The 23,447-nt window shown below is 33.2% G+C and overlaps 2 protein-coding genes and 1 pseudogene across 2 annotated transcripts; 1 reads left to right on the forward strand and 2 right to left on the reverse strand.

Annotated features, from left to right (window-relative positions):
• Positions 1-238: 238 nt before the first annotated feature.
• On the forward strand, positions 239-2,511 carry LOC120134157. Its single transcript, XM_039150631.1, has 3 exons — positions 239-828; positions 1,346-1,531; positions 2,027-2,511. The coding sequence occupies exons 1-3, from the start codon at positions 385-387 to the stop codon at positions 2,312-2,314; spliced, it is 918 nt and encodes a 305-aa protein (XP_039006562.1). The 5' UTR covers positions 239-384; the 3' UTR covers positions 2,315-2,511.
• A 2,237-nt stretch (positions 2,512-4,748) lies between these two features.
• Positions 4,749-6,469, reverse strand: LOC120134156 (lysine histidine transporter-like 7). Its single transcript, XM_039150630.1, has 4 exons — positions 6,231-6,469; positions 5,562-6,132; positions 5,354-5,485; positions 4,749-5,269 (listed from the first exon to the last, which is right to left on the reverse strand). Exons 1-4 carry the CDS (start codon positions 6,467-6,469, stop codon positions 4,778-4,780), a joined length of 1,434 nt encoding a protein of 477 aa, XP_039006561.1. The 3' UTR covers positions 4,749-4,777.
• A 7,617-nt stretch (positions 6,470-14,086) lies between these two features.
• Positions 14,087-15,927, reverse strand: LOC120134148 (annotated as a pseudogene).
• Positions 15,928-23,447: the final 7,520 nt, after the last annotated feature.

The raw sequence follows: 23,447 nt of genomic DNA on the forward strand, positions 1-23,447 counted from the left end.
GATGATGAAATTTATAATTTACCTAAAAAAATAAGTAACGGTTCTTGGATTTGATTGATGAATGAAACGATGGTTAACTAATAACCGTTGACTTAATCTTGACGTGCGCCAACGTAATTACCCAAGTAAGCCCAGCCTGCCATTTCTTCTTTCTCATTGTGTCTCTGACTCTCTGTCCCATATTTATTCCAATAACACAAACTTGGAAACCATTAGACAGAAATGGAACATTTTCCGTGTCTCGTGACTGTCAAAACTTGAAGAAGAAAAAAAAGCTCCAAAGTCCCTTTAAGACACAAACAAACGCTACTCCCCCTTCTTCGACCTTCGTCCTTTGTCGTTCACTCTAAAGAAGAGAGAAAAGAACACCCGGAACTTTTAAAAATGCATGCAAAAACGGATTCAGAAGGGACGAGCGTCGATGCCTCATGGCCGCCGAGGTCGCCCCGGCGGCCGGTTTACTATGTCCAGAGTCCCTCGAACCACGATGTCGAGAAGATGTCGTATGGTTCGAGCCCCACGGCTTCACCAACGCACCATTATTACCATTGCTCCCCCATTCATCATTCCCGGGAATCGTCTACGTCTAGATTCTCGGCTTCTCTTAAGAACCCCGGGGGTCTTTCTGCTTGGAAGCATGTGCAGCTTGGTCGTGGCGACGGTGACGACAATGACGACGACGACGAAATGGACGGTCGTGATGGCAGTAAGGCTGATAAAGTCAGGCTTTATCTTTGCCTGGTTTTCTTGTTTTTCGTGCTGTTCACAGTGTTTTCTTTGATCTTGTGGGGTGCTAGCAGGAGTTACAAGCCTAAAATCCTCGTCAAGGTTAGAATTTTTTTTTGGAAAATTGATTCTTCTTTGAGTTGACTCAGTTGCCACCCGATTTGTTTTGGGCCATCGGTGCTTGCTTGTAGAGCTACTGAACTCCCCCCCCCCCGGGGGCTTTTTTTTTGACTCAGTGATTATTTGTTGTTCTACTTAAAATGTGTAAAGTAACTTTTAATCCTTTTTTTTTTAAATTTTTTGCAAAACATGGTTGGCATTCGCAATTCGGCACCTATAGCATTGAATGCTCTTGGGAAAACAAAAAGGATTTTTCTTTTCCATTGATTGATGAAATTTTAAACCCAGACTACATGAGTCAGCTCAGTGACTCAGTTAACTAGTTTTTCCCATGAAATATGGGGCATTTACAGATATCTAGGAGAGCTTAGGAATATGGAATGGGGCGCTGGTTTAATTGCTTTATCCCGTAATTTGAGCCTTATTTTGATAATTAATTTAATAAAATCATTACACCGCTAAACATTCCCAAAATTATATGTTTTGATCTTGTGAGCAGCACATAGTGTTTGAGAGCTTGCATTATCAGGCAGGAAATGATGAATCTGGGGTGCCAACAGATATGATTTCACTGAATTCAACGGTTCAGATTTCATACAGAAACCCAGCTACATTCTATGCCGTCCATGTCACATCTACCCCTTGGGAGCTTCACTATTTCCAGCTCAAAATTGCCTCTGGACAGGTAAAAAATAGAATCCATTCCCCCTTCTAATCCTTTGTATTAGCAGTTTAAAAATCCTTAAAATAAAGGGTCAAAAGTGATAACTTTTGGTTAATTAAACTAATGGGAAAGCAATGACTTTTGGGTTAGCAGCCTAGAGAAGTGGGAAATTGGAACAGAGGCGCTTTGAATACTGTTATTTACGTCTTTATTCCAGTGCCTTAAAAAGGCTGCAAACACTGCACCCAACATAATCTCAATTGGTCCCCACAGAGAAATCAAAGTGTCTTTTTTTCAAGTTCAGTTATGAATGTGGCCATTTGATTTGAAAAAAATGCCTTTCAAAAAGGACCTTTGCTGCTTAGCTGTCTTGCAGACATTGGATCACAATATGGCTTCACACATTCTTCCCTAGGATTGTAAGGAATGTTACATGGTTTTAAACTGGGATCCCTTATCCTGTCTATTTTCGTTTGATGTTGTTTTGTTTACTGTTGTCATTAATGTATGAAATAGATGAAGAAGTTTAGGCAATCGCGGAAGAGTCAGCGGAAACTGGTGACCATCGTCGGAGGGTCTCAAGTTCCACTGTATGGTGTGATACCGGCTCTTGTGAACTCTAGGGAGCATCTGAACACCGTTGCGGTGCCTCTTAACTTGACTTTTGTGATGAGGTCAAGGGCCTACATTTTGGGAAGATTAGTGAAGACGAAGTTCTACGGGCGAATCCAATGTTCCGTCACTCTCAGAGGTAACAAGATTGGGAAGCCTCATAATTTGACAAATTCATGTATTTATCAGTGACATGACCGAACTGAGTTAATCGCATTTTTTTTGCTTATCCGAAATACCAAGAATGCATATACTCCATGATGGTTAAAACTTATGCGGTAGACGGTGAAACCTTGAATATTTCGTTGTAGACATCGATGATTCTTGTCGAATTCGATTCCTTCTTTTTACGGTTGTTTAATGTATGACTTTTGAACTCGTTAACTTGATATGCATTTAGAAAAGCATTCAAATGCAATAGGGAGCTGATAAGAGCAGAATGCAGTGCGAGCACATTGACAACAAGCATGCATCCATGATACTGTTTATTGGCAACTTTTAACTTCAATTTTACTTTGCCTTGTCCTCTTTACTCTTCTGTCCATGGTTATTTCTTTATGCTCCTGTTGCTTCGATATCACCGGCGGCGGTGCTTTCATCTATGTGAATCTTCTGGTAACTCTCGACAGAGTTCAAGAGAAAACCTTGACAAATTTTATGGTAACAACTAACACGGTACCATTTGAGTATGAGCTACTTTTGTCTATTTGAATCTTTTAGTAGCTCTCCGCACAATTCAAGAGATAAAACTCTAACTAGAGGTTGTATCAAATTTGTTTGAGAATCCACCAATTGCACCATAAACAACATTTCACATGATTCTCTCATCATATTTATTATAAAATTATTAAATTAAACAAGCAATTTATTAGCTTCAAAATTTATTTAATCAAAATTATGTTTCTATAAAATCATAAAAATTAGGGTAAAATATGTATTTAGTTATCAAATTATTCTCACAGTTTTGTTCATGTCATCCAATTATTACTTTTCTTCAAAATCATACCTAAAGTTACCTTTTGGTCACTCACTGTTAAAAAATTAACGGTGATGATGACGTGTCACCATAAGGTAATACTACATCTTCAATGAAGAAAACCGAAAAAATATCACGTCAACAATTCTATTTTTTAATACAACAGGTGACTAAAATGGAACTAAAATGTAACTTTAGTATGATTTTAAAAAAGATAGTTAGGTGATCAAAACAAGACTATAAAAATAATTAAGTGACTAAATACGTAATTTACTCTAAAAGTATACACAAGTTCCAAAACCTTTCAATAAATTTTGTTCCTGCTAAATGAATCGAAAAAAGCAACTAGTATGGAATAATACAGGAGGAGGTTGTGGGTAACATTGTCCTAAAGCAGCTACAATCTCAATAATGCTCACCCATGATACAATTCTAGCATTGGGGTTTCTAAAAGGTCAGAAAAATAAACCATATTGGAGGAAATAATGTTGAAAATATTTACCGTAAAATAACACCGTTAGCATTAATTGGAAAAATAAATAATAATTTAAATGTTGAAATCGTAATCGTATCGTGGTAAAAACATTATTTTAGAAACGAATTCATCCCGTTGTGTGTAATCACTAAAGTAGGCGAATCGTCCCTCATGGTTAACACAGTCTCTCCAAGATTTTGTACATCCAAAATTAGAGTAGACTATCTGCGCTATTGCTCTTCTTGATGGAAAGTAGAGAACAACTAAGAACATTTTTTAGAGTGAATTGTGAGGAGGAATGAGTTGAGAAAATGAACAAAATTCTCTATTTATAGGCTCGAAATAGAGATAAAAGTGTCCAACAAAAAATAAATTAATATCTGATTTAATTATGGAATTAACACCCTTGTTATAATAGTTGAATTAATCTGATGAACCTGGGACTAAAACAACCCAGGTTCATTGCATCAATATCTAACAATTTGGAACTCCTGCTATTAAATCTTGTAACTCCTATAACTCTTAAAATATACAGTTTGTCTCTCCTTTAAATCAATCCAGATAAATCTTAACGTACTTATTTAATTTAGGAAAAATTATTGTTAAATTATTTAATTTTTAGAAATTAAAACAACTAATTAATCAGTTGTTATCTTTTGAATTATTTAAAATTTAAATAGTCATCAACAACTTATAAATATCAGAATAAAATCTTTGGAGAATATTCATGCGTCGAAGACATTTATTACTACGAGTACAAAGTCAAGACGGACAACTGCCATGCACAAGAGTTGTATTTATTCTCTATCACTCAATAAGGGTGCAGAGAATACAAGCCTTAAATATTTATTCCCAATTACATTTTCCATATTACGTGGGATTGAGTGTTACCAACAAATAAAATAGGTACAAATGGCCGGTGGAACTGCACCAAAAACGTAGCAATTCTTTGTCAAATCTTCCTCAATTCATAGGCAAGCTTGTTTCTTTTATTTATTTATCATCCGATTTTACTTTTTGACTGCTGCTTTTTCCCATTCATACAGCCAGGTTAATTCTTTTGTCTATTTCCTATGAACAAAAATAAAAATTACAGCAAGATGATTATGGTTATTGGAATTTGCAATTTTACCATTATCATTATTGTCTCTGTTTTTTCCCTCTTTTATACATGTCATTTTTTTGGAAGATTTTTACATGTCATTTAAGGTCTGAAGAAATTGGCATTCAAGCCATTGTAAGCTAAGTTCCATATAGCAGCAACTATTAACAAAATGCTGAGTAAAATGGCAAAGCAACCAAGTACCAAGTTTAGAATCCACGTTGCACCATTTGATCTGGGTTTTCTGATTGAAATCCACATGAAACATGGATATGCAAACGTTAAAGGCACAGCTGCCATTCCCCCAATCAAAGGTGCCAAGCTTCCCAAGAAGGGAAACGCCACCGCGATGAAGAAAGTGAGCCCTCCGAAGAAAAGACGTAAACCTACCCGAACCCACCCCGGACATCGATTTTTTCGACTTCTGGCGTAAACAAACTCCAAATTGTCGAAAGCGGGCATGGCATAGATTTGGTACGAGGTTATGCAACTTACTGTTAGCCATACGTAGATTAGGCCGATCACGAACTTCGAAGTGTCTTGAATGCGAAACTCTGAAAATGCTGTTAGAATCCCCACTCCACTTGCAGGTATCTGTAAGAAAAGTTAATTATGTTAATCAATTATGCATGTTCAATTGCAATACTGCATACGTGATGTGAATGAATGTTGTTTTACCTTGTTTCCATAAGCCCAAAATCCTGCAATAGCAAGTGGAAACAAACACATTGGTATTATAAGGTACGACACCATTACACTTCTCCACATAGACTTCCCAGATGAATGCTGTGAGTCGGATGACAATGTCCCCTGCATCAACAAATAAACACAATAATCAATGTCCAACACATATACGAAGATCGAGAAATCCAGTAATGATCGTTACCTGAATCTCTAGGATAAGATTGTGGCCCCTGAATGCAAGCATGATGATGCCAATGGCATTCAAGATGTTACTGAATCCATTCATACCGGTTTTCTCCGCTTCCGGTAAGCTGTAAGAAACACCATTAGCCCTGCCCTTGCTGATCGATAGAGCCCATATGGTGGTAATGTACCCAATGGAAGTTATGGCACCGGTTAGAGAGACTCTGGCTATTGAATTTAAATTGGGTAATTGACCAATGATGAGAGCTATGCAAGTGAATATGAGAAACCAATGTGTACCACTCAAGGACTTGGATCTACACATGGTGCCTTCTTCGCATATGATGTTGAAGAATTGTTTCATGGAGTTCCCTCCTGTGATGATAAGCATGACACAAGAGCCTCCCGATAGATACATTACCGGGAAGATCGCCAGCAACTTCCCGAGCTTCGGACCAAAGGCAATGATTGAGAGGCGGACGAATCTGCTGCAGCGGGTTCCGGGAACAGGCTCGTGAAGATTTACAAGAAGCCATGTGGTGTAGAGTTGCCATGTATATGCTATGGACAAACATATGATCCCCCATGCCCTATACAAATTAAAACAAAAAGAATTTGATCATTTTTTTTGTAGTAATTTGAAGAGTGTGGGATAAAAGTGATGGCAAAACTACTAGCAAAAACTCACCATCCAAGACTTAAAAAGGCAGCAGGAAGCAAAAGGGCCTGAAATCCAATTCCAGAACACAGCAGATGAAAAGTAGCAGAGAATGTGGTGCCGTTTCGGGACTCAGTAAGCGGCAGCCACGATTCGAGTTCCCGAAGATCGAGTCCCGGAACCGCTTGTCGAGCGACGGGGGTGTCCTTGATTGAGGTGGGGAGCTCTTGGATAGAATCATCGTCAATGGGAACTACTGTTTCTCCCATGATCCAAAACCAAAAACTAAAACCCCCTTTGATAATGGAAGCTAATGAGTAACGAAAACGATGGGGGAGATTGGGGTTTATATAGTTGACAAAAACTTGTGCACATGTGAAATGGACAGCGGGTCCTAAATATCTGCTGTTTCATTTCAAAGAATGAATTTCACGATGGTCTGGTCTTTTACACCATCAGCAGACTGCCTGTGAGCTACTTTAAACGTGTAATGGCATACGTCACCCTCATTACATCATCAATTTCCTTCCCCTTTTTCTTTTCTAAATAATAATAATAATAATTTTATAGGTTTCTACAAGATTAATCAATCATCCGCATTTCATTTAATCTTTCAAAAATAAAAACATGAATTGAATTGAATTTGAATAGTGATAAATTTAATTTTGATTTAAAATTTAATGTTCGATATCAGCTTTAATTTTGATTGAACATTAATTTTTGAATTTACACTTAATTTGAAATATAATCAAACTATTTAAGATACAAAGTTTAGATTATTAAGACTCATTTCCACTCATTAAAAGATATTGAATGTTTAAATATATTCGATTCTTGTTTCTGTGTATGTTACACCAAAGATCATACCAATATAACTAAATTTAATAAATAAAAAATATTATTTTTAATTCTATTACAATATTAAATTGAATTTATTAAGTGACATCAATGATAAAAATAAATGATATTTTTCTTAAAATATTCAGATTTAAGCATTCATATCAGCAATATGTATAAATAAATATGAATCTTTTTGTACCTGTGATATAATTATTATGAATAAATACTAAACTTATAATCTCATAAACTATTAAAAGAAATTATAATATTAAATTATTAACTCAAAAAAAAAAAACGGAAAATACGCTGGGCTGATACACGGTTATGGCTTTACGACGTTTGTTATTTTTATACCACTGACATAATTATGTATTAATATTTTTTTTCTAGATCAAGTATTTTATTTCCCCTAATTTTTAATTTAATGCATGGGACTCATGTCAATGGAAAATCTGTTCAAATATGATTTTCCCCCCACTTTGATTAGAAAAAATATATATTTTTCTTGGCATATTAATAATGCTGTCGTTGGCGAATCATACACAATATTACCAAATCTCGTTTATGATCCTGGAAATCTTTCATTCCAAGAGTCTATCACCACAAGAGACGAATTTTATTTCCCAAAATATTTATTCGCTTTAATTTTTTATATTCCGTCAGAAATATTTAAAATATCAGTTCAAAATAATTGTAATTGTTTTTTTTTCAACGTAAAATAAGTCAGAAACAATGCATTACCAACATCATTTTCCAAAGTCGTGAAAAACTCAAATATAAAGTATTAAAATAATACTGGTATTTATGAAAAACTTTGACACGTTGTTCACATATTAAGAATCTGATGACTAGAAAATTAAAAGTAGCACGAATTTTTGAAACATTAATGGAATATTTAAATAGTTTTTATTAACAGTTTGTCTACCGATATAAAAGACAAGTCGTTCAAGTAAGGTTGACGATTTAAATTCTAACATCGTGAATGAAACATAATAAATTAAGAGAATTGTTCTTATAATAAATCTTTATAATATCCGATTTAGATTAATCGATCTACAAATCAAATATCGATAATTATATAAAAATATTAACTATGTTTTATTTATAAAAAATGACAAGAAAAGGTTGGTAGTTAATTTGGTGACCAAGAATGTGTGAACTGTATGTTCAGATACAAATCGATATCTTCCTCAATACAAACCGTTTTGTTATTGTGGTAAAGAAATGGAAGACTTCTTAACAAGTAAATTAAAGGTAAAACTCTTCTATTAGTCCCTTTATTCTGTATAATTTACGGATACAATTTATATGTTCTGATTTGGTTTCCTATATTTTCAAAATTTAGAAACTTCAATTCTGAACTAAATGATAATTATTAAATCTATTTAGTCAAATTTTATTTTAGTCAATATACAATGTCTAAATAGTAGATTTAGTCCTTATTCTAAAATTTTGATCATTTTTAATTTAAATAATTCAAAACGTACCATTTTGTGTTATTATTGAAATTTCAAAACGTACATAGACTATAATGGATCAAATCAAAATGTTTAGACTATAATTTGTACATGGTATAGGGAGTAATGATATGTATAGTGAGTAATGATAAAATTGGACCTAAACTAAAAACGAAAAAAGGGGACAAATTCCATTAACGTGTGCATCAACCGAAGTATAACAAACAAAATAAAAGCATTGGAGAACGTAGTTTATGCTGATGAAAGGCAACAAAATGGGGAATCTTATTATGTCATTAACATATCCACTCAAAAGTTGATAGAATATTTATATAGTGTTATTATTATTTTTTGATATAGACATCGATTTTTAATTTATTAATTGATTAATCCAGATTGAGTACGGTAAAGGCAAGAGCGATCATTATAACCCAGTTTGCTCCATTCGCAAATGTTAGGATTCAAACATCTTACTTAACTCAAGGGATATAATGCCTCATCTCACTAGATCAACTGGTTGTTGATTTATATAATGTTACTATTATTTATATTAATCAATATTAAAAGATTAATGTGTTTTTTAAAAATAAATTAATTATACACTTATAAGTGTTCTAATCTTACTTATGAAAAAATTTATTTTTTTATTGATAGTATACATGATAATAATTCATACATATATATATTAACTGTTTTGCGCTCCAATAAAAAAAATTAGACCAAAATAATTTTATACGTGATAAAATTTAAGTAAAAATAAATTTAAATAAAATCTACGTAAATTATATACATAAAGGGAGACTTAAACGTTAACAATTAAAATAAAATTGAAGTATATTTGGATAGTTGGCCTAGCTGCTCATCTTTGTTCCCTTATATTCTTTTAGATTATAAGTTTTATACCTACTATAAGTACTTCTATTCCTTCCGCTAGAGTTTCTCCTCTCCCTCTCCTTTAGATAGAATTAGAATTAAATTTAGAGTTTGTCAAAAAGAATATGAAAATTTCTACAAAATACGTCGAGCGTGGATGAACATCGTTAACGATGAGCACCATTAAGTTAATTTATAAAACGTTAAATTATAAAGTATTAAATGTATAATTATAAATTAGTTAAAAAACTAAATGTAAATTAATTAAAATACAATATTTATAAAAACATTAATTTTTAGGGTAAATTATATCATTGACCACCTAACTATTTACCATTTTTACTTTAACCGCCGCTTTTTCAATTTTATCAAACGGGTCACCTAACTATTTACCCTTTTTATGTTAACCACCAATTTTTCAATTTTGTTAATCGGGTCACCTAACTATTTAAATCTTGTCAATCAAGCCACATGTCATTAAATATTAAAGGAGGAGACGACATGAGAGTTAATAAATTTTGTATAAATGCACATTTAGTCCTCATTACTTACACATTCTATTAATTTGATCCTAACTTTTAATTAATTCAATAAATTTAATTCTCAATCAGATGGTGACATGTGTCACTATGTGATTAGATTTGTTCATTAATATTTTTATTTAATTTAATAAATTTTCATCCAATCAAATGGTGTCACGTATCACCAATCGAATGAATAGAAATAAATTGAATCAATAACCGATGTTGGTAAGTTTTGAACTCAAGACTTGAGGAGAGGAAGCAAAATGCCCCAACCATTGTGTTGCACCATTCAAATAACAAACATATCACGACATAATATATATATAGTTAATGGCAATAAAAAAGAGAGGAGAAATGACGTAATAAGAACTCTAACATGGAATAATTGAATAATACAATAATATATATATGTATACACACAAATATTATAACTGATTAATATGTCAATGTATTTTATTTATATTTTAAATCATTTTAATGAAAAATAAAATAAAACTAATTTTAATATATTATAATTGAAATATAACGAAGAGTTTCAGTAACTTAGAATTTTTCTGATAGTTGAAGGCTTATCGTAGTAAGTATTTTAACCTATGCATTGACTTGTTTATATCCGAGTTAGAGTAAGAATTTTATATTTTATTAATTATTCATTAAATATTTGAAGAAAATTTTAGGGGAAACTTAATTTTATTGAATTAGTCTATTTTAATAGAGTGTTGTTAAAGAATATTAGAATCCGATCGATGTTATAATATTTTAAAATATAAAATATGGTACATTTCAGTTCAATAAAATTAGAACGATGAAGATAATTTATCAATTTAAAATATGTAAAATGATGCATTTCAATTCAATAAAATTAGAATAATGAAGACAATTTACTAATTTGAAATATGTAAATGATACATTTCAGTTATGACATATTGAATTCAATTTTATTTTAAATTTTACATTAAATGTGATTTAAAATATAAATAAAACATATTCATTTGTTAATCAATTATAATATTTGTTTATATATATTTTATATTTTTATACTATTCAATTATTTCATGTTTGAATCCTTATAAGGTCATTTATTATCATTAATTATATATATTATAAATTATATAGATTATGTTATGTATATTGTACAAATTTAGTGGTCCAGTTTAGTGGTTAAGGCATTTAGTTTTTCGGCTTGCGTCCCAGACTCCCAGGTTCAAATCCCACCAATTGCGGTTATTGATTTAATTTTTTTCATTTATTTAATTGGTGACACACGGCACAACTTGATTGGATGAAAAATTTATTAAATAAAAAATATTAAAAAATTCCAATCACACAGTGGCACAAGCCACCATCGAATTGAAGATTAAATTTATTGAATTAAATAAAAGTTAGGGTCAAATTAATAGAATGTGTAAGTAATGATGACTAAATGTATAATTATACAAATTTTATTAACGACCACATCATCTCCTCCGTTAATATTTATCGATAGGTGGCTTGATTAACAAGATTTAAATAGTTAGGGGACCCGATTTATAAAATTAAAAATCAATGGTTAAAGTAAAAGGGGTAAATAATTAGGTGGTCAATGATATAGTTTATCCTAAAAAACTAATATTTTATAAATGTTGTATTTTAATTAAATTACATTTAGATTTTTAACTAAATTATAATTATATGTTTAGTACTTTATAATTTAATGTTTTATAAATTAATTTAATAGTGTCGATCATTAACATGATCGTCGAACGTGACAGCATCATCCAAAGAATATAAAAAATTTATATAAAAAATCGTGAGTTCTTTGATATACATTTTATAATCATAGGTAAATTATGTATTTTGTCATCCAATTATTTAAGTGATTATGTTTTGATTATTCAATTATTTTTTTTTCAGAATCATATTTAATTTTTTATTTTATTTTTGTCATGCACTATTAAAAAAATCAATAAATTACTAACATGGTATTTTATTTTTTCCCCAATAATAACGTGACGTTATCCTTAGTTTTTTAATCACATACGATCAAAATCAAATCACATGATAGTTTTAGCCTGCAAACAAAGACAATCTTCTTTTAGGAGATGTGTACGCGAAAAGAAGTGATTCGAAACGGGTGACGATTAGGTGGAATTGCTTTGCATTGGTGTATCCTCGTCAAAAGGTAAACAAGTTGATGTTCGTTCGCGTTGGAATAAATAGTGTCCACTCCCATAACTATTTAATATTCAATATTATCATATCGGAATAATAATATTAGAATAAAGTTGACTTACGATTTTAAATAAATTTCATTTTTATTCTAAGTAAAACTTGTTTCAGAGTATGTCCAAAATTATTAAAGTATCTATAATAATTAAATTTTCGATTAAATCATATTATCTATAAATAGTTTTATTATCTCTTGCATTCAAACTTAGAGGATTTGAACTTATTTAAGGAATCCTCCATGCACTCTCGAGTTTGACTCTTAATTTATGAAAATTATATGTCTATTATGTTTAAATTTATATTTGATTTAAATCTCATTAATCATTTATATGTGTCTTATATATCCTAAATTATTATAATCAATTCTCTCAATATTTATCTCAACAACTATATTTATCTATTTTTAATAGTTTCGCAACATATTTAAATCTCATTAATCATTATATGTGAGCTAGGTCTTTCTGTATTTGGATGCGTATTATTAATAACTAAAAAAAATATTTTAAACATATAATTCTTTACCATTATCATAACCTCTTAAAAAATAAGAAGAAAAATGTTTTCAAAGAGTAAACTATCTTAAATGTGATTGAATTTTAGAGTTTGTATTAATCTCACCACTGAATTTTAAATTGATTCATTTTTAACATTAAACTTTAGTTTCATGTTCAATAAAAGTGTTGGACCCTTAAGCCATTAACACATGTCTGATGTGTTGATTTGTACTGACATAGAAATGAAAAAAAAGAGTTCTTTCATTTAATTTTAGTCGTTCGTTGAAAATTGTCATTTTTTGTGTATTTCACGATCACCCTAAATACCGGTGAACTTGTGTAATTGTACTCTATTATTTTATGATCGATGATGGGCAACGATCGACCGACAATGAAAGTCAAAAGAGTTGACAATTTTTATTGGTACCAAATTGATACATAAATAAAAGTCTAATGCCTAAAATTAAGAAATTTTAAATTTTAATGACAAAATTAATACGTAAACTAAGATTTATAAAAAAGAAAAAATCACATCATCACGTTGTTAACAGTTTATCGGCCCAACAGCTTAATTGCATTCTAAACTAATATTCAATGTTAAAATTAAAATGATTTAAAGCATAATAAATAAAAGATACATAACTAAAAATTAAGTGATATTTAACATAATTTATATAAAAAAAAGATTCTGATCACATTTGGGTTCCTATAAAATTTTATTTATTTAGAATCTAAAAGCTCAGCCAACTCTCCTTTTATTGGAGAACAAAAGCGGCAGATTCAGCGTCAATTTATTATCTCAAATCGCTACGATTCTTCGAGAATTTTTCTGTTTCAGGTTCTTTTTAACCATTGTTTATTATTTATATACCGACCAAAATCATCTGAAGTTAACTGATTCTTCATGCATCCATAAGACATCTAGAATTTTATAATCATAAAATTTAAATTATGATTACGGTCGTGTATTTGATTTGATCGTATTTATTATGATTATGAACGTAATAAATATTATTACGATAATTACGATATTATATTCATACAATAACAATTTCAAACGATAATATTACTATTATATAATACACATTATTCTAATAACATACTGCTATTTAAATCCATCGTTTTCGTATTGGGTCTGGTGAGACACTGGCTTGGCTTTTAACATATTAAGTTTTTTCCACTTTGCTCTGCTGCGTGGAGCTTTGATATTTCAAGCTGCCTAGCATGACTTTGATGGCCTCGGGTGAGACTTATTACAAAAATAAAGGTACAAGAATATTAAATTAAAATACAAAGATCAAATTCACAATGTACACATGATATAAGGACTAATGCGAGAATATGACCAATTACAAAATATTACTCATTTTTATTCTTTGAATCTTATTATTTTGTATACAAAAAATATTTCACATTTATATGGAACCAAACTCTTGTACATAACTTTATGTAGAACTTATTTGATTTAATGACATTAATGTATGAGATTACTAAGGGTCGAAGAAATTCACTTCAACTCCCCTATCAATAATAACGAAGAGCGAAGCCGCTATCAAAACTCCACTTAGAACCATCCCTAAGAGAGCCAACGACCAATTCAGCCATCATCTTGGGCCAAAAACCTTGGGTTTCTTAATCTTAAGCCACATGAACATGGATAAGCTAAGGTCACCGGCACCGATATCCCGCCGACGAGACCGGCGAAGCTTGACAAGAAGGGGATCGCCACCGCCACGAAGAAGCATATGTAACCAAACAAAGCTCGGAAAATTGCTCGGAGCCACCATGGGGATGAATTCGGATGTGTTTTGCCCGTGGAATGCGAATAGGGCTGTTAGCATGCCCCCATCTGCTGGTATCTGTCAATGAGTGACAAAATTTTAATTTTTGTTGTTGGATTAATGTTGAAAATATTGAATTATAGTGAAAGATTGTAGCAAGTAGTACCATTTGACCATAAGCCCAATAGCCAACAATTGCAAGAGGGAATAAGCACATTGCAACGAGCGTGTAAGCGACCTTGACTCCCTTCCACATCGGCACACGGAACGGATGCTTCTCGTCCGACGGCATGGTTGCCTGAATCTCCAGTATGAGATCGTGGCCTCTAAACGCAAAAGCAACGATCCCAAGCGCATTTAGAACGTCAAAAATCCTAATAACTTCAGTTCTTCCTCGTACAGGGTTGTGTGATACTCCAGGCATTCTGCCCTCAGCAAGTGAAACAACCCAAATTAGAGTGCAGTATCCAATAGCCGTGATGGCTCCGACGAGCGATACACCGGCAATCGAGTTTAAATTAGGCAGCTGAGACAGAAGCACTGTGGCAGAGGTAAATATCAAGTACCACTCCACAGTGGTCGGCGGATGAGCAGAGCACGTTCCCCCACTTAAAGTATCAAAAAACAATTGACATGATGAGGCACCGATGATGATCAGGGTCACGCATGTTCCTGCCGATAGGTACTTGATGGGGAACATTGCTAGCCAATTTGTCAGCCTCTCACCTGAATTGATCATGAATAAGCATTCAATATCAACTTCGAAATTAGCAAGTGAATCGAGAATGTTACATTACGTTATGTCAACGGACTTACCGAAAGCTGCGCCGCAGAGCTGAAGATATCTGCTGTAACGCATTCCGGTTTCGGTTGATTCATGGAGTTGCACCAGTAAGTACAGAGTGTAAAGCTGCCATATGAAACCCAACGTCAAGGTTATGACACCCCAAGACCTGGAAACAACAAAAAGCATAGGTAAACATGTCACTTTTAGCTGCAAATTTCATAAAACAAAGATCGAATCGAAGAGCTCATCGTCCATTACGTACCACCCAAGGATTGTGAAAGCAACAGGGAGCACAAGGGCTTGGATACCAATCCCAGAACAGAGAGTATGAAACGCAGCGTAGTAGGCATTTCCATTTCTCGACTCAGTGATGGGAAGCCAAGCATAGTGAGGGTCAAGCCTGGTAAGCTTAAGAGCCCTTCTAATTGGACTTCCAACGGAGTAATAAATCATGGGGTTCGAATCCTCGGGGTAACATTTCTCGATGTTTTTTTGGTCGCGGGTTGGATACGATCGTCCCCGGAAAGAAGCGGTGATCGAGCGAGTGACGGAGAGTGAAACTGCGAAGGAGTAGTCGATATCGGCGGCAAGCCGGTCTCGGTGTTCCGGGGTAGGAGCCTATTTCATTAACATCAACCATTTTTATTTCCCAAATATGCTCTCACCTTGAACTCTCTCAAATTATTGGTAAATGATTTCCCCTTATGTTCCCTCACAAATATGCACTAAAATATCTCCGATATATAGACTTTTTGGAACATAGTCTTAATGGAGTAATATGAATTTGGTTTACTGGTTGCTGACGAGGAGTAGTTGCTTTTAGAAAAAAATAGTTATAAATATTCTACTACTAATATTCAAAATGCAGGAAAATAAAATACTGTAGCATAATTTCATCATTTTTTTCAACCCATAATTTGACTTTTTAAACTTATTTTTTTATTCATTTTTAATTAATGAATCTAATGAATTATGTAATTACATGATATTAATTTTTTTATATTTGTTATATAAAATCACCATTCATCTTATTGATTTCAGATCGTGACATATAAACGTATGCATATAATACTTTGAATTCTTCCAAATTTTATAAGGTTTACCCCTTTAAGATGAACTTTTCCGAGCTCGAATTCACAACTTTAATTTTTTACAATCTCATAGTATCATACTATCATAAGGACTAAAGAGAAGAAGATTATCACATTTAAACATTAACTTCGACAACAAGTAAATTTAAAAGATTAAATTAAAAACTACAAAAGTTAGTAACTAAAAATCGGTTTATGGAATAGGGAAAAGTTGATTTATTTGTTTTACGATTATAGGCAAAATAATAGTTGTTAATTAATGAGCAGGAAACAGAGAATGACAGTCCTCCGAAAGGAAGAAGCCAATATTACCAACCTATAGCAGATGTTAACTAATTATGTCCACATGATCAATTATTAATGCTAAATGAGTTGGTACGCTTGCTTCGGCGCCGACTCAGTTTGATTGGTCAACGGTAAAATGTCTGATTATATTGTAAAGTGCAAGGTGCAGCTATTTTAATCACAACTGTGGAAGCCATGAAACCTGAACATCCATACCTTCCATGAGACTCATCCTCAAGAAAATTCCAACCTGAGGTTTTCTTCTTCTTCTTTTTTAATCCATCAAGTCTGTCAATTCTGCCCATCAAAACATTTTTTTCGTGCCAAAAGAAAGAATTTTGATATTCGACATCAGCAAGTTGTACGGTGTTTACTGTGTTATGATAACCGAGGGAATTGACAGGTCCTGGAAGGTGGCCATGCCATTTTTTTTTCAATTATCAGACACATTTTTGGCATATGCAGTTGGGTCAATTTGAAACAACGGTTTCCACTTTTCACAACAATCTTCCATGGTTGAGCTGACAAAGGATGATTGACATGGCAGACAACTATAAATGAAACAAAATATGGAGATTTCTCATTATATATATAGGGTAAATTACGAACATGACATTTTATCTTTAGAAGCTCAATTGTGGCAACCGTTGGTTTGTTTGTTGCTGATAGGGATACGATGATGACGAGCATCGGACACTAACTACGCACATAATCAATGCTTTCTCCGCCTCTTTACTTGCTTTTCATAGTTCTAAGATTTTGCGAGGGCTCCTCAATTTGGATTTTATTTGTGCCTACCGTCCTTTTAGGTCTGGTTGCTGGTTAAGATAGTATGGTTCAATCTCTGGACTAATTATATATCTCCCATTCTCTTACAAGTTCCTCTGAATCCTGCAAAAATATCCAAATTTCATATGCTAAGATTTTTCCTTTGCTGCTGGATCATATTTTGTTTCACTTTCTGGATCTTTCTCTACACTTGTTTAACATAATATAAATGCTTTCAAATAGGAAGAGTATGTCCAAAAACGGAAGACTGTGTCTATTCATGGGATTCGCAATATATGTTTTGCACTGGATTCAGAGCAGAAATTTGATTTTGCCTTACGTTCGTGAGATTCTAGTTCCTACTGTCCCTGACGGCATGAATCCCAACATCAAAAGAAGAAAAGCGCGTCGGTATAAAAAAAAGTGAAAACAAAAAAAGAAGGAATTTTAAAATGGCATCGCACGGACTCGAAACGGAGACCTTCAGTGTGTTAGACTGACGTGATAACCAGCTACACCACGACACCATCGATTTATTCCATTTCAAATAATTTATATAATTCTAATAGAACACTTGAAAAATAAAGAAACGTCAAAATGGCATCGCCTGGACACATCATTGATGACAATCTAAGCTTGAGATTGGAGAATTCATACATAAATTCCAAATTCGAACAAAAAGTCTTAATGGTAAGACATGGAAAAACGAGCAAGAAGATTTGGCATTAACGGTGATAATAAGACATTTTCAAGCAAAATGGCTAGACACCAGTAAAAGTAGGCTTACGTGAGAAACTAGCAACTTCCGAGTTATCCTCGGTCTTTTTGCATACCTTTCAATCTTTTCTACAGCCATTGCTATAATTTCCGGGTTTCGAAGCAGGGAGTGAATCAATAAGAAAAGATTTGAAGTGCTTGTATAACTCTTTAGGCTTCTCCATATTGATCGCCTATGCTTGTAGCCCGGGTTCTGCCATTGAGCGACGAAATACAATCTATTCCTCTTTGAATCTTGCTGTGAAGATCAAGAATACATAATTCGTCTCTCCAGTGGAATTCATCGCCGACTTTAATCCCTGCAACACATCCTATTTGTTTGATGGTATTAACCCATTTTTGTTTCTTCTCACCCTTCTTGCCTATTAAAGTTGAAATCTTTGCCATGTCTAGGACTAACCATGGTGGCATCACGTCCAAATCCAAGAAAAGAAGGGATCTTTTTCCAAGTCCAAGTAAACAAGTCGTATCGCCAAAAGAATACAACATGTTAAGGATTATTCCAAAGAAATTTGTTGTAAAGAAGGGAGTATTTTTACCCAAGAATGGCATGACTTTCGTAGAGATCGATGAAGCAAATAAGATTTGTTGCAGGGATTAAAATCGGTGATGAATTCCATTGTAGAGGTGATTTATGTATTGTTGGGCTTCACAACAAGCTTCAAAGACTAATAGATTGTATTTCACCGCTCAATGGCAGAACCTAGGCTACAAGCATTGTCGAGTCGGTCGATGCGAGAGTGCTAGTAAAATTTCTTCCAATGCGTTTACGTACTGTGGTGAAGGCTTGTACTTGGTGACTAAATACTGGAAAGAGATTAGAAGGAACTCTGGTACACATGTTTACAAGTTCAAGCTGGTGAAAAAGGAGGATGGTCGTCAATATGATCCGGAATGGAAGAACATCGGCGGCATTAGTTTCGGTTAAGCCGGCAAATGCACTTTGTCACTACCTAGAAACATCTTCCTGACATTGAAAGAGTTGAACAGGGGTAGTAACTGAAAGTGAAACATCTTCTAATCAGAATCATTTTATAAGGAAACATCTTTTGTTTATACACTATGAATATGATACATTTGAATAATTTACACCTAGAAACATTAGTTGTTTTTATGTAGCAGATTCGTCTACAATATGACTAAGCATATTTACTTCGAATCAACGAAGAAGTGGCTGTTGATTCGCATGTACTTGATTGAAATAAGTATGTGATGAGCAGCGATATCAGAATAAAAATGTGAAAAGAAGGTATTGCCTGGATTCAAACCAGAGACTTTTAGTGTGCTAGACCAATGTGATAACTAACTACACCATGACACCAAATGTTGATTGTGTGTGCTTGATTATTATAAAGTATATGAAAATTAATGATAGATAGTTATGGAATTCAATACTTTCCTCTCTAAACCCCTATCCGATCCTCTTTACACAAGGGATACAATGTAATTCACGATAACTGAATCACATGGAAACATTATAGTCCCATCACTTGTTAGTCCGAACTCCTCTTCAGACATCTTGAAGAGCTCAAGGGAACTGTGGTTGCCGAGAAAAGCCAAGGGGATCACAAGACGTCTCTCGTCAGTTGTGTATGTTACAAATCAGCCTATATCAGTAGATGATTGATTAGAATGATCTGCAGCTTCCATCTTTACTGGACTAATTCTCTATCTTCCTATGGCTGCCACTTTCTTTCCATTCTGATAAGTTTCTTGGTGGTCTAGTTTTAAGTGATTGCTGAGGGAAAGAAGTCGGTCTTCTATTTATACACGAAGAACCATATGTCCTTGCTAAGCTACTGTGATTTTCTAAGCTGAAGCACGTAATTGTTTTTTTCCTTTTTGAGGAACTCGAGTCCTTCAAAGAGAATGACATTCTCTTTTGCCAACAAAACAAGAAAATAAATGAATTAAAAGGTTAACTGCTTCTACCTTGATTTTATCAGCTTCTATAAGAGTTAGACTACTGATATGTTCAGACTCTATTTTTCTCAAGTATTCATGTTCGACATTTATGTACAACACATCTTCGAACACGACCACATGAAGAACCCTCCATATTCATGAAAAGAAAGATGAATATCCTCATGTCAGATGTAAATTGCACTACTATTATACTTCATATGAGACTTTTAGGTGTCGTTGCAGCATCAGTAACAAGAAGCATCATCTTATGTACTGCAGCAAGTATTTTAGCACTGTAGATGGCTTGATATTGGTGTCGACATGTTGTGGAAATCGAATTTGATGCTCATGTCTCCTACTGAATATTTTTATTCAGGAGAATAAGAATATAGGAAGAAATGATTTTCAATGATCCTACAAATAGGCAGCCTGATATGATTTCCGTTAGGTCAGCGATTTCCTCCACATGGGACCAAAAAACTGCCAGCTCCTGCTGCATGAATTTTCTATTTCATGACGATCGCATGCAGCCATGAACTGTCTGTTGGCTGTTCCACCCACTCTCCTTTTCCTATTTTTAGTTCCCTTTGAGTACAAGTGAACTGCTAAACGCCAACCGATGAGATAAGCTGATGATGCAATGGTGAAATATAAACATGGGAAATTGTTTAACCCATTGAATGGACTTTAGTAAAAGAAAATATTTTTTCTTTAAAGGTCTCGGATTTAAATAGTTGTTTTTGTAGGATACATAAACATTGTCATACGCTAATGAAAATATGAGCATATATTAACTTATAATCACTCCAAACTATTTTAAAAAACATGGAAAATAGAGAAATCCGAGTGTTGTTGTCATTACTAAATCAAAACATTATATAATATTACATTTACGTGGCATTTAATCATTGACAATTTTACTTAAAAATACCCTAAAAATTAAATATCACCAATCTAACATCCATTTCCCATTATTTCCCGATATATCACCCTTTCTGATAGTGTGGAGCGAAGGCGTGTTTTCGGGGGTGCCTTCAAGAGGTTTGCTGATGTGGAGGGAAGGCGTGTTTTCGGGGCACACCTTCCAGGAGTTTCAACTGACATAGTGTCATGGTGGAAGGCACATTATAGGGGATGCACCTTGTAAAGGTGCGTTTAGGGGCACACACTTTTTCTTCGATTCAAAGTAGTTTTATATATATTAGGGTTTAGGGTTTATATATGATTTAAGATTTTTAAGGGTTTAGGTTAGTGGGTTTTCAGGGTTTTGGTTTTCTTTTAGGATTCTGGGAATTTATAGGATTAATAGTTTCGGTTTTGATTTAGGAATAGCTTAAGGTAATTTTCAATGTATTTTAGGTTGGAGTGGTTTAAGGTTTTTTTAGGTTAAAATGGTTTAGGGTTTTTAGATGAAAGTTGTTTAAGGCTTTTAAGGTTAAATTGGTTTTAGGGTTTTAAGTTAAAATGGTTTAGGGTTTTAGGTTAAAGTGGTTTAGGGTTTTTTAGGTTAAATGGTTTAGGGTTTTTAAGTTAAAGTGGTTTAAGGTTTAATTTTAAAAAAAAATGGTAATCACATGAAGTACATATTAGAAAATAAATTTACAAACATTACAATAGTAGAAAATACAATTACATAAATTGTTAAGTGATGATAAAAGAGAAAGGTAATTTGTAGGGTTTAATGATTTAGGGTTTGAGGGATGATTAAAGGTTTGAGGTTATAGGGGTTTACGGGTTTTTAAGATTTAAAGTTTAGGATTTTTTAGGATTTAAGGTTTAAGGTTAGATTAAAGTGAAAATGTTAATCACTTAAACTAAGAGCTAAATGGAAAAATAATTAGAAAATACACATACACTGAAAAATATTAGAAAATACAATTGCATTGAAATATTAGAAACAATCACATACATTGAAATATTAGAAATTAAGATTACATTGAAATATTAGAAATGCACTTACATTAAAATAGTATAAAAACACGCACAATTTTGAAATATTAGAAAAACACATTTATAGAAAATACAATCACATAAGTAAGGGTTAACGGTTAAGTGATGATAAAAAAGCTGGACAATTTTCCTATTGTGGCCTAGGTTTCTGTAATGTCCACATCTTTTATGTTCTCTTGAGCTCTCCCGAATATCCATATCACAATGACTTCGAGTGGATTTTGGATGACCTAAGTCCCTCAATAGCAACGAATTTGATACAATTATAAGCCAAGTCTGAATCTCATTTGGGTCTTTTTCATTAACTATGGGGGAAACTCAAATTCATATACCTTGAATACTTGTGAAAGTTGGTATACGGGATCAACATAACTTTTGTAATTCAAATAAGAATGTGAGCAAGCTGCTATGACTTGGAACCATGGATATTTGAGTGCTTGAAAGAAGCCACAATCACACCACCTTTATTGCAGATTAACTCTGAAAGAGTTACCTTCAATCCCTTGAAGAGGTCGTGGCATTTCTGTAACACGAAATAATTCACGGGTGGAGAAAAATTTGGTACCAGCATCCCATTTGATGCTAAAACTTTTTTCTGTAGATTTTCTACTAGTATTGGGTGATAAATATGGTTGTTATGCATCCCAGTAAGAGCTTGTCCCCCGAGTTTTGCAAAAAGTTAACCCAAACGAAAATAAGTTATTTTGACCAATGTCGTGATTGGTAAAAGACACGCCCCTTTAAGGTTGAATTGATAGCTTCAACCAAGTTGGTTGTCATATGACCATATCGATACCCTCCCATCATAAGCATTTATCCACATTTCTTTGTTGATGTCCATAATGTACTCGTACCCTTTCTTGTTTTTGCCAAACAAATCTTCTAGCATAGACTCAACATTCGAGGTAAGAGTTCATAACCTAAGTCATAAGCTATCAGCCATATGTAATATTTAGCGTGAAATAGAATAAATAAAATAAAAATGATTGACAAACAAAATTGAAAAGAATTTAGCATACACATGCGCACGACTAATTGACGTTCATCATTATTCTTGTATTTTCCATAGTAGTTTACATCAATATGTCAGGCACAATAACGATGTTGTGTAACATCCCAAAAGTCGGGTCAGTGACCAAAATAGAAGTTTTGAAAACTTAGTGACCAATCTTAGAAAAGATTAAAAGTTCAGGGACTTAATTAGAAAAGTTTGATATTGGATTTAATAATAAAGTTTGAAAGTAATAAGGGTATTATGGTCATTTTATAAGGAATATTTTTATTTCCCTTTATAAAGGGTATTAATCACGTGGATGGTAGAAAGGAAAGAGAAGTCTGGAATCTTTGCTTGTCTTTTTCCTTGTCGTGAGCTTCAATTCAAAGATATCAATCGAAAGCAAGTTCAGATCAGTCGATAACTATTGGGCATCGAAGAAAAGATAAGAAAGCGATATTGACTAGTGATGTCAGGTGAGTGCACATTATTTAGTATATGATGTTTAATGGG

This window comes from Hibiscus syriacus, unplaced genomic scaffold (genome assembly GCF_006381635.1).
Source record: "Hibiscus syriacus cultivar Baekdansim isolate YM2019G1 unplaced genomic scaffold, ASM638163v2 tig00110597_pilon, whole genome shotgun sequence".
Lineage (NCBI taxonomy): Eukaryota > Viridiplantae > Streptophyta > Magnoliopsida > Malvales > Malvaceae > Hibiscus > Hibiscus syriacus.